Below are 12,725 nucleotides of genomic sequence, written 5' to 3'. Positions count from 1 at the left end.
GGGTTAAATTCAAATTCTTAATATTTTTTACTATGTAATTGGATTGATTGAATAATACATATAATTACTTTGTTATTTTAATATAATATGAAACTATTTATAATTAATATGTATGAGTAGACTTTTAGTTGGAGATCTGGATCAACTTTATTTGAAAAATCAATGTTTTAAGAATGAATTATGAAATTACCCACACAAAGGAGAAAAAGTTGCTATATGGTCAAAAACTTACAATCAACCAATCTTGACTATGTGTTTAATTTTGCCTATTAAATTCCCTCTATAATTGTTCATGTTCACTCCTACCATTTTCTCCATCATTCACTTGCATTGAGTACTTTTCTTACTTCATTAACAAATATGGCCAATATCATCTTCTTCCCACTTTCCATTCAAGCTTTTATTTCACTTATTGCTTCTATATCAATTTTTCTCATTTTCAAGAGAAGAATGATCACTTCAAAGTTACCTCTCCCTCCCGGTCCCAAGCCATGGCCAATTATCGGTAGCATTCACTTAATGTTAAAGAATAAGCCGTTTTATCATTGGATACACCACACCATGTCCAAAATGGGCGTCGAGATCTTTTGCATCCGCTTAGGGAACGTTCACGTGATAACTGTCACATCTCCTGAGATTGCATGTGAGTTCCTAAAGAAACAAGACGCCGTGTTCGCTTCGCGCCCAATCGTCATGTCGGCTGAGGTGGTCAGCGGAGGATTTTCCGCGGTTACATTGACACCTCTAAATGATCAGTGGAAGAAGATGAGGCGCATATTGGCATCTAGCATCCTTTCGCCGGCCACACACCAGTGGATGCATGACAAGAGAGCTGAGGAGGCTGACCACCTCGTTCGTCATGTCTACAATATTATGAAGAGTGATGGCGGTGTGGTGAATATCCGAGCCGTTGCACAGCACTACTGTGGGAATGTGATAAGAAAAATGATCTTCGGCAAGAGGTTTTTTGGGAAAGGGGATATAAACGGAGGACCTGGAGTCAAGGATGTGGAGCATGTGGCTGCGCTTTTTAGTGTACTCAAACACACATACTCTTTCTGCATTTCTGACTACATTCCATTTCTTCGATATCGGTTGGATCTCGATGGTCATGAGAAACTAGTAAGACACGCCAATGAGGGTGTTCGAAAACACCAAGACCCGGAAATAGACTCGAGGATTAAACAGTGGAAGGAAGGAACACGGAATGTAAATAAGGACCTTCTTGACATGCTAATCAGCCTCAAAGACGACGAAGGAAACAATCTATTGACATCGGAGGAGATTAAATCTCTCATTTTGGTAAGACACTTTACTAATCCATAATAAATAAACAACTAAAAGACAATTAACACTGTAATTTGTTGAAATAATTTGACAAAGTAAATGGATGAGCTTTACATGTTTATTATATTAATAAATCATTTTCATATGAATCCAGGAAATAACGGTTGCAACAGTTGACAATCCATCGAACGCGGTCGAATGGGCTCTTGACGAGATGTTAAACCAACCTGATATATTTGTGAAAGCCCTTCAAGAATTAGACCAAGTTGTTGGAAAAGACCGGTTTGTCCAAGAATCCGATATGTCGAATCTCCATTATATTAAAGCTTGCATAAAAGAGTCTTTCCGAATCCACCCATTTGCACCTTTCAATCTCCCTCATGTGTCCACTCGTGACACCACGGTGGCCGGTTACTTCATACCGAAAGGAAGTCATGTTCTCTTGAGCCGCCCAGGTCTAGGGAGAAACCCTAGGATTTGGGATGACCCACTTTTTTTCAAGCCTGAGCGTCACCTTAAAGATGACAAGTCACAAGTGAACTTGAATGATCCAGATCTTCGCCTATTCTCATTCAGCATAGGTCGGCGTGGTTGTGCTGGAGTCAACCTAGGAACCACGGTGTCAGTGATGCTCTTAGCTCGACTTCTCCAAGCTTTCACATGGTCCCCATCGCCAAACGCTCCTTACATCAAGAGTGTTGAAGGTGCTTGTGAGATGCTTCCTTCCAAGCCTTTGCATGCCTTCGCAATGCCTCGCTTGGATGAGGGGATGTATGATGGATGCATTTCTTGAAAAATAAGTCTCACTTCTCATTGTTTAATGGGTTATAGATATCACATTTATTTGATTACTATTTTTTATTTCATTCTAAATCAGGTTTTGATAAAGTTCTTTCTTCATTTTTTTTGGTTAAGTGAGTATAGTTCAAATGAAATTCCGGGCGATACTAAATACATAGGTAGATACATGAGCTATATATATATATATATATATATATATATATATATATATTTAAATTTATTATGTATATAAAATTATTTAAAATTTATAAAAAAATTAATATTATAAATGAAATTTAAAATAATGAAAGGCTTACCGGCATAAAATTACTCTTTAGTGACGTATGTTTATGTGTCGGTAAAATATCCTACCGGCACTAATAATCCCTCATCATCGAATTTTATAATCAGCAAATCATTTCCGGCGCTAATTATTGCGGCGCATACATGGGCCGTAAACAATTGTTTTTAAAATACATTAAGACGTTACACGCAAATTAAATGAATTTGATTTTTGATTCAAACGGTGCTATGAATATTTTAGAACATGATGTATTAATACAAGTTGATGTATTATTTTATATGTAGGAAAGATTATGTGATCGATATATATTAATAAAATGATATAACTTCGTTTAAAATAAAATAAAAATAGGACCATTAATTAATTCATGATGATTACAATGTCTCTTCGTTCGTCAAATCACTCGCGATTAATTGATCGAGCTATATATATTATATTATAATTAAGGATATTATTTGATGGAGCTATATATATATATATATTAATGGCAGACTGATCATGAACATGAATTCTTCTCTAGTGAATTCATTTATAGAGAGTAGGAGTGATAAAGAATAATATTTAATTTGTCGTTTTATGGATAAGTATAATTAAGTACTACTTTTGTCGGGGACAGTTTATTATTATTATAGGGTCAATTTGAAATTATTTCTAATTTTATAAGGTGAGTCATGTAATTAATTAATTAAGATAGATAGATAGATTAAATATTAGTTTTCTTGACTTTTGAATTATTGATGAATTAAATAAAACTTATAATTTTTAAGATAATATATATTAAAATATTTATAAATTATGTAATTCTAGTTTATGAATAGGCTCGATGGTAATCGCTATAGAACATTGTTTATACATTTACGATATGAAATGTAAAATGTTATTACACTAAAAAGTTGTTAGTAGAAAAAAAAAAAACAAAAGATAAAAGTTACAAATTATATAAAACAAATAACAATTAACCTCAAGTTGTAGATTTACTACCAGTGCTTAATGAAATAGTTGCACCCTTCAAATAAGAAAAATATTAACGTCTTTATTGAGATCTAAAACTCTTTAAAAAGATCAAATATAATGTATGTGAACGTAGAACAATGTTAAAAAGAATAAACGCGGAGAGTCATGGTCACATAACATATAAGGTTAGCTTGATGTTGGTGATTTAAATGGATTAATTGGACTTCAAAGGTTAAAAACAATATTGCATTAGATGCTATGCTAATTATGTACACATTTAAAATTCAATTTTTAAGAAACCGACAAATGGAAAAAAAAAATTGCTAGATTGGTCAAAAGCTACCAATCAACTAATGTAGACCATGTTTCATTTTTGCATTTTAATTCCTCGATAAACGATTTTCCACCAGAGGTTTTTCGGGGAAGAAATCTTAAGATTTGGGATTTCCCACTTTTGTTCATTATTGTCACCTTAAAGATGATTGTCATATGTGATCTTCAATTATCTAAATATTAGTATATTCTCATCATGTAGCTTAGGTCGACGACGTGGTTGTGTTGGAGTCAACTAAGGACTTAACCACATTGTTTGTAATGTTCTTAGATCAACTTCTCGGGGTTCCTACCACCAAACACTCCTTACATCATCAAAAGATTTGAAGGTGTTAGTGAGATTTTTCCTTCCAAGCATTTGCATATATATGCCTCAGCATTGCCACTCTTGGACTTCTTAAAGAATAGAACTCTATGCATAAGCCTTGGGTTTCATTGTTTGATTGGGTCAATTATTTTGTAATAAAGTTCTTTATTTATCTTCTGGGTTAATTTAAGTAAAATTAAAATGAAATTATGGTAAAATTATGAAAACTAAATATAATGTCCTTTTGTTAAAAGAGACAATAATTCCATGTACTTGAATTGTATGATTTGAAGATGGGAATGTTTGACTTAATGACTAATTTGGTCATATTCCCATGGGAAAGAGATATCATATTGAAGTCCAAGATGAACAGCTTGAAAAGTTTAATGTAAACTTAAACAAAGTTCAAGATAAGATGAAAAATACAAGTAAGCCTTGAAGAAAGTTCTCTCTTTTTCGTATTTTAATTTTTCTAATGTCATGCTTTGTTTGTTTTGTTGTGATTAAACGATTCCCATTTTTTTAATATTGAAGGAACCATTTAAAAAAACAATAGCATCGGTTGACAATCCATCGAATGAGGTCGAATGAGCTCTTGACGGGGTGTTACACCAACCCGATATATTCGTGAAAGTCCTTCAAGAAATAAACCAAGTCTTCAATGAAAAAAAATGATTTGCATAAAATATTTTTTTTAATCCACCCGTTTACACCTTCAATCTCCCTCATGTGTCCACTCGTGACGCCACAGTGGATTACTTCATACCGAAATAAAGTCATATTCTCTTGAGCCGTCCAAGTCTATGAGGAAGCCTTAGAATTTGGGATGAATAACTATTGTCAAGCCTTAGCTTTGCCTTAAATATGACAAGTTACAAATGATCTTGAATAATCCACGTATCCGTATATTCTCATTCAACTTAAGTTGTCGCAGTTGTGTTGATGTCAACTTAGGAACCACACAATGTCAGTGATACTCTTAGTTCAAACTCTCCAATATTTCACATAGTCCCCACTTCAAGCACTCTTAGTCCTTATATCAAAAATTCAAGAGTGTTAGCTGGGAAGATAGCAGAAACACACTGTTTTGGCATGATCTCGGGTATGAGGACCAACCGCTAATCAATAAAGAGGAGTTTAGAAATGTGAAGATCATACGGGACTGCCTAGCTACTAAGGTCAGAGACATTAAAGATGTGATATGGAATTCGCTCCATAGACGAATACCAGTGGAGCGGCGCATTCTCGAACATATTAGTAACATCCAATTCAACGAAAGAACAGATGTACATCGATGGAAAGCCGAGTAAAACGGAAAGATGATTTCAAGCAAAGTGTGGAACACCATCCGAGAGAAGGAGCAAATAATATATTGGGCTAATCTGGTTTGGTCGTCAAAGGTTATCCCGAGACACCAATTCATCATATGCCTTGCATTTCAGGAAAGGCTAAACACGAGAGATTGCGTCAGGAAGTACATGTAAATTCCGGATTCAAGTTGTCTATTGTGTGAAAGGAATGAAGAAACAATTGATCATCTCTTCGGGAATTGTTCATTTGTCTCAAAATTTTGGAATAAATTTGCAAAAAATATGAAGATGATTAGATTTTCGGGAGACTGAAAAGAAATTAAGGAAGTGGCTGTGAAGAAAGCGAAGGTTTAAGTCAAATATTTTCAAATGCGGATTCTGCTCAACAGTTTACAACATCTGGCGGGAGAAAAACGCGAGGAAATTCTTGAGGAATCGAAGAAGTCTGTAGCAGACCTGTGATGATATTGTAACTAACTGTAGTGTGAACATTCAGACGTGAAGAAGAGCCCGAAAAATGAACAGAATTGAAACATCTCTAGGAACTGAAATGTATCATATCAGGAAGTCACCAAAGACGTTGTTTTCTTAGCAAGATAAACGCAATTTAAATTTGTTTGTAATTCCGATGATTGTTTGTAATTCATTTGTTTTTAGACCGTGGTGAACTTAATTTTCTTAGGTTTGTCTAGGAAAATACAGAAACTCGTTTGATTTTTTTCCCGTTTCCGAGAATTTTTAATGAAATAACGTTAAGTCATTTTAAAAAAAAAAAATAAGAGTGTCAAGTTGTTAGTGAGATGATGCTTCCTTCTGGCTTCTGCATGTTTTTGTGTTGTCGCGCTTGAATAAGGAGATGTATGATCTTGAAATATAGATGGGCATAAGTCTGGGTTCATTGGTTGACATGAATTTGATTACTTTGTTTCTTTTAAAAATTTATAGTTTTATTTTGGAATAAAATTCTTTCTTTCATTTTTAGGATCAGTTAAAATATAAATCAAAGAAATTTTTAGCAAAATTATGATAACTAAATATTTAGATAGCCTGTTGCAGTTGTCTCATCGAGAATGTTTGACTGTATCGTCTTTGCAATGGAAATCTTGAACAAGTTCGGCGTCGAATAATGCGAAAATAATGTTATAATTGTGTCAAATAGTGCGAAAACAATGTTATAATAAGAAAAAAAAAAACATGCAAGTGTAGGGTTTTTTGTTTTCCTTAGTCCATGAGGAAAAACCCAGCAAATAGGCTCATCTTGGGCCTCCACTTTTGCAAAATAAAAAGGGAATAAAGCTTCTTTTGCAAGAAATAAGAGAAAGAGAGAGAAAAATCAAGAAAAAAAAGAGGGAAAAACTTCAAGTTTCAGCAGTCTGAGTATTTTGATGATCGCCGGAGTTTGCACCGTTGGATCATCCTAATTTTTGGACAGCAGCTTCACAACTTCTGGGCCAACATTCTGGACGGTGGAGATCGGATTATGAGGTCTTCAGGTCGGGGTTTCGTTGCCGGAACAGTAGCAGTTATTTTTGGTGATATTCTTCATTTCTTGTTCTTTGATTGTTTCTATATCCTTAATGTGTCATGTTTTCAAGGGTATTATGAAATTGTATACCTCTAGTATTGTCTAGAGAAGACTTTTGTATTGCTCTCTTGCTGGTGATAGTGGATTTTAAGCGGCACTAGGTGTCCCGTGGTTTTTACCCATTGAGGGATTTTCCACGCTAAAATTCTGTGTTGTTTGTGTGTGCTTGCTTGGTGTGTTACTCACTGTTTTAGGGCTGTGTTGATTGCATTTTTCATACCTATTTGTTAGCTTCATCACAGGTTTAAACAGTTTAGGAAAGTGTTGTCAAACGAAGGATAAATTTCGCATTTTGTTGTTTACCGTTGTGGTGCATTTCCATCAAAGTGGTATCAGAGCCTTGATTGCTTATTTGTGAATTGAACTGTTTGAACGATGGAAACTAATACAAGTAGGATGATTAATTTGAATGGTTCTAATTATCATGTTTGGAAGGCAAAAATGGAAGATCTCCTAAATGTGAAAGATTATTACTTACCTGTTTTTGCTACTAATAAACTTGAGAATAAAACTGATGCAGAATGGACTATTTTGCATAGACAGGTTTGTGGATATATTCGGCAATGGGTGGAGGATAATGTGCCGAATCATATTATTGGGGAGACACATTCTCGTACTTTGTGGAAAAGCTTGAACAGTTGTATGCTCGGAAGACTGGGAACAATAAATTTTTCTTGATTAAACAATTGATCAAGTTACAGTACAAAGATGGCACTCCTGTTACAGATCACTTAAATGCATTTCAGGGCATTGTGAATCAGCTTTCAGGAATGGGTATCAAGTTTGATGATGAGATTCAAGGTCTATGGCTACTTGGTACATTACCGGATTCTTGGGAGACTTTCAGGGCATCCTTGTCCAACTCTGCACCAGATGGTATTATCACCATGGAATTGGCTAAGGGCAGTGTTATGAATGAAGAGATGAGAAGAAAGTCATGGGTTCCTCTTCACAATCAGATGTCTTGGTCTTTGAAAAGTGGGGAAGAAGTCATAGTAGAGGTCCGAGTAACAAAGGAAATCAGCGCGGTACTAGCAACTCTAGTAAAGGGAAGTATGCTAATGTTGAGTGTTACTATTGTGGTAAAAAGGGGCACACAGTAAAGTTCTGCAGACAGTAAAGTTCTGCAGACAGACAAAGAAAGAGAACAAGAAGAAAAACTACAACAACCAAAACAACAATCAAAGGAAAGATGATGATGGAAGTGACAAGGTTGAAGTGAATATTATCAATAATGATTTCTTTGTTTGTTGTGATGATAATTTGGTGAATTTTGCACATGATGATGCGAGTTGGGTTATTGACAGTGGAGCTTCGTGTCATGTTACATCACGAAGAGATTTTAATTCATCTTACACTCTAGGTGATTTTGGGGATGTCAAGATGGGTAATAGTGGGCTATCAAAGGTTGTTGGAATTGGAGAAGTTTGTTTAAAATTTGATACTGGGATGGAGTTGGTTTTACAAAATATAAAACATGTCCCAGATATGAGATTAAATTTGATTTCTACAGGTTTACTTGATGATGATGGGTACAACAACTACTTTGGTAATAGTTTTTGGAAACTCACTCGTGGTTCTTTGATCGTGGCAAGATGTAAAAGGTGCTCAAAGTTGTATGTGGTACAACCGAAGATCTCCAAGAGCATTGTTAATGCTGTGGAGAATGCTGACATGACTGAGATATGGCATAAGAGACTTAGTCATATGAGTGAAAACGGCATGGCTTTGTTGTCAAAGAAGGAAGTGTTATCAGGTGTAAATGATGTCCAGTTGAAAAGGTGTTCTCATTGTCTTGTAGGTAAACAAAACAGAGTTTCCTTCAAGAGTCATCCTCCCTACAGAAGAGAGAACATACTTAATCTTGTTCATTCCAATGTTTGTGGTCCTATGAAGATAAAAACGATTGGTAGTTGCTCATATTTTGTCACATTCATTGATGACCACTCTCGGAAGGTATGGTTATATACTTTGAAGTCTAAAGATCAAGTTTTAGATGTGTTTAAGCAGTTCCATGCCTCAGTTGAGAGAGAGACTGGAAAAAAGCTCAAGCAGACAATGGAGGTGAATACATTGGGCCATTTGATGCTTACTGTAGAGAGCATGGTATTCGGCATCAAAAGACTCCTCCAAAGACACCACAGTTGAATGGCTTATTAGAGCGGATGAACAGAACATTGGTTGAGAGAGTCAGATGTTTGCTTTCACATTCAGGGTTGCCGTGTTCCTTTCGGGGTGAAGCGTTTAACACGGCGGTACATGTTATTAATTTAACCCCTTGCATTCCTTTGCAGTTTAATGTTCCTAACAGGGTTTGGAGTGGCAAAGATGTTTCTTACACTCACTTGCGAGTCTTTGGATGCAAGGCATTTGTGCATATTCCCAAAGATGAAAGGTCAAAGCTTGATGTGAAGTCTAAGCTTTGCGCGTTCATCGGCTATGGCGATGATGAGTTTGGATACAGGCTTTATGATCCAGTTGAGAAGAAGCTTGTTCGAAGCCGGGATGTTGTGTTTATTGAAGATCAGATTTTGAAGGATGTTGAGAAGACAGAGACAATTCCTCGACATAGTGATGATCTTATTGATTTGGGTCCAGTTCCTCTACAACATGTTGACACACAGGTTGGAGGATGTTCCTATTGATGACCATGGTGCTGATGATGTTGATGCTCAAGAGAAAGATGTAGATGAAGTTGTTCATCCAGAGTTACCAGTTCCAGACATGTCACCATGTATTCCACTTAGACGGTCTACGAGAGATCGTCATCCTTCTGTACGTTATTCTGCAAATGAGTATGTTATTCTCATTGATGAGGGGGAGCCTGAGTGTTATGCAGAAGCTATAGAAGATGAGCATAAGAAAGAATGGGCTGAAGCTATGCAAGATGAGATGGATTCCTTGTATAAGAACAATACTTATGAGTTGGTGAAGTTGCCTAAAGGCAAGAGAGCATTGAAGAACAAGTGGGTTTATAAGGTGAAGACCGATGAGTTCACCTCACAACCCAGATACATAGCTAGATTGGTGGTCAAAGGATTCAGCCAGAAAAAAGGTATTGATTTCGATGAGATTCTCTCTCCGGTTGTGAAGATGGGTTCTATTCGGGTGGTTCTCGGTTTAGCGGTCAGTCTTGATCTTGAGGTTGAGCAGATGGATGTCAAGACTGCTTTCCTTCACAGTGAATTGGATAAAAAAATCTATGTGGAGCATCTTGAAGGGTTTCAGGTAGAAGGTAAAGAAGACTATGTGTGTAGACTTCAGAAAAGTCGATATGGGCTAAAACAGGCACCGAGACAATGGTATAAGAAGTTTGAGTCTGTTATGGGGAGCAAGGCTACCGAAAGACTACTTCAGATCATTGCGTTTTCTTTCAGAGGTTTGGTGATAATGATTTCATTATTTTATTGCTTTATGTTGATGACATGATTATCGTTGGCAAGAATGCAAGAAGAATTGCTAAGTTGAAACAGTAGTTGAGCAATTCTTTTGCAATGAAAGACTTGGGGCCAGTGAAACAGATTCTTGGGGTACGGATCACTCGAGATAGAGCTGCCAAGAAGTTGCATATGTCACAAGAGCGATACATTGAGAAGGTGCTTTGTGGATTCAACATGGACAAAGATAAAGTGGTTAGTTCTCCTCTTACTACCAACTATAAGCTAACAGGTAAAGATTGTCCTACTTCAAAGGAGGACATTGAAGATATGGATAAGGTTCCATATGCCTCAGCGGTTGGTAGCTTGATGTATGTTATGGTATGTACAAGGCCAGATTTAGCTCATGCAGTTGGTGTTGTTAGTCGGTTTCTTTGGGAAGCAGTTAAATGGATTCTCAGATATCTGCGCGGTACTTCCAAATTGGGTATCACATTTGGAAATGAAAAGTCGGTGCTTATGGGATACACAGATTCTGATATGTTTGGAAATAAGGATAACATAAAATCCACTTCTAGATATTTGATGACATTTGCAGGGGGAGCTGTTTCATGGCAATCAAGATTGAAAAAGTGTGTGGCCTTATCGACAACAGAGGCTGAGTATATGGCATCAACGGAAGTTTGCAAAGAATTATTGTGGTTGAAAACATTTTTGCAGGAGCTTGGCTTCAAGGAACAACGCTACGTAGTTTTTTGTGATAATCAAAGTGCAATACACCTTGCTAAGAATTCCATGTTTCATAAGAGAACAAAACATATTGATGTGCGATATCATTGGATTAGAGAATCTCTTGAAGATGGGTTGTTTAAACTTGATAAAGTTCACACTGATGATAATGGTTCTAATATGTTGACAAAGAATTTGGTAAGGGAAAAGTTGAAGGTGTGTTGTTCGATCGCCGGGATGGCGAACTCTTCCTCATAGTCAGGAAAAGGGGGAGATTTGTTGGGTTTTTTGTTTTCCTTAGTCCATGATGAAAAGCCCATCAAATAGGTCCATCTTGGGCCCCCACTTAATTCACTTATTTGGGAGCAAAATAAAAAGGGGATAAAGCTTCTTTTGCAAGAAATAAGAGCAAGAGAAAGAGAGAGAAAAGTCAAGAAAGAAAAGAGGGAAAAACTTCAAGTTTCAGCAGTCTTAGTGTTTTGATGATCGCCGGAGTTTGCACCGTTGGATCGCCCTAATTTTTTGACATCAGCTTCACAACTTCTGGGCCAACATTCTGGACGGTGGAGATCGGATTCTGAGGTCTGCAGGTCGGGGTTCGTTGCCGGAACAGTAGCAGTTATTTTTGGTGATATTCTTCCTTTTTTGTTCTTTTTTGATTGTTTCTATATTCTTGATGTGCCATGTTTCCAAGGGTATTATGAATTTGTATGCCTCTAGTATTGTCTAGAGAAGACTTTTGTATTGCTCTCTTGCTGGTGATAGTGGATTTTAAGCGGCACTAGGTGTCCCGTGGTTTTACCCATTGAGGGGTTTTCCACGCTAAAATTTTGTGTTGTTTGTGTGTGCTTGCTTAGTGTGTTACTCACTGTTTTAGGGTTGTGTTGATTGCATTTTGCATACCTATTTGTTAGCTTCCTCACATGTTTAAACGGTTTGGGAAAGTGTTGCCAAACGAATGATAAATTTCGCATTTTGTTGTTTACCGTTGTGGTGCATTTCCATCAGCAAGCGTCGAAGAAAGTTCAATGGCACGGTTCCGAGACAATTTTAGTCAAAATAAGCCAACAATGACCAAATAAAAATATCAACATAGAGGCCACAAATTATTTGACCAATTGATTATGTTAATTAGATAAGATAGTGTAATAGTTATATATAATATACATGTTAATGAGAGTTTTCATATAATTGAATTGTATGATTTGAAGTCGAGAACATTTTAGTTAATGACTTGCACATTTTTGCAATGAAAACATACATCATATCAATGTTGAGGATGCACAACTTGCAACTTAAACCAGTTGCATATATAATGCTACAAAAACAAATTTACTATTAAAAAAATACCGACAAGCCTAGAGGCCACATGGTTTTAGTAGAAAAAACAAAAGACACACACAACCCAACAATCACAAAATCAACAAACAAATGCCCAAGAGAATAGAAAAAAATGTCATTTTGGTACAAAACAATTAACCTTTTTTATTTTATTAAAAATAGGTCTATGAAATATTGAAAAACAATTCACCATTATATATCATAGATGTGTATGTTTTCAAGGAAATTAAAATGAAAACTTACTATATACAAATAAAACCCTTCAAGAACAATAATAACTACTGAATTTTCCTCCATTATTTATGGAGATAAGATGCCTTCAACAAGTGCGGATGCAATTTTTGTCTTGTTTTGTATGAGGCGTACAATATCAAAATAAGCAGATACATGATGGTTACATTGTTTGATTATTTCTTTT

At 36.0% G+C, this 12,725-nt stretch overlaps 1 protein-coding gene across 1 annotated transcript; it reads left to right on the top strand.

Annotated features, from left to right (window-relative positions):
• Nucleotides 1-360: 360 nt before the first annotated feature.
• On the top strand, nucleotides 361-2,080 carry LOC124934546 (tyrosine N-monooxygenase-like). The gene is made up of 2 exons (XM_047475076.1): nucleotides 361-1,302; nucleotides 1,442-2,080. The coding sequence occupies exons 1-2, from the start codon at nucleotides 361-363 to the stop codon at nucleotides 2,078-2,080; spliced, it is 1,581 nt and encodes a 526-aa protein (XP_047331032.1).
• Nucleotides 2,081-12,725: the final 10,645 nt, after the last annotated feature.

This window comes from Impatiens glandulifera, chromosome 4, assembly GCF_907164915.1.
Source record: "Impatiens glandulifera chromosome 4, dImpGla2.1, whole genome shotgun sequence".
Classification (NCBI taxonomy): Eukaryota; Viridiplantae; Streptophyta; class Magnoliopsida; order Ericales; family Balsaminaceae; genus Impatiens; species Impatiens glandulifera.
Note: the sequence above shows the minus strand (reverse complement) of the source record. Positions and strands in the feature narration are given on the sequence as shown.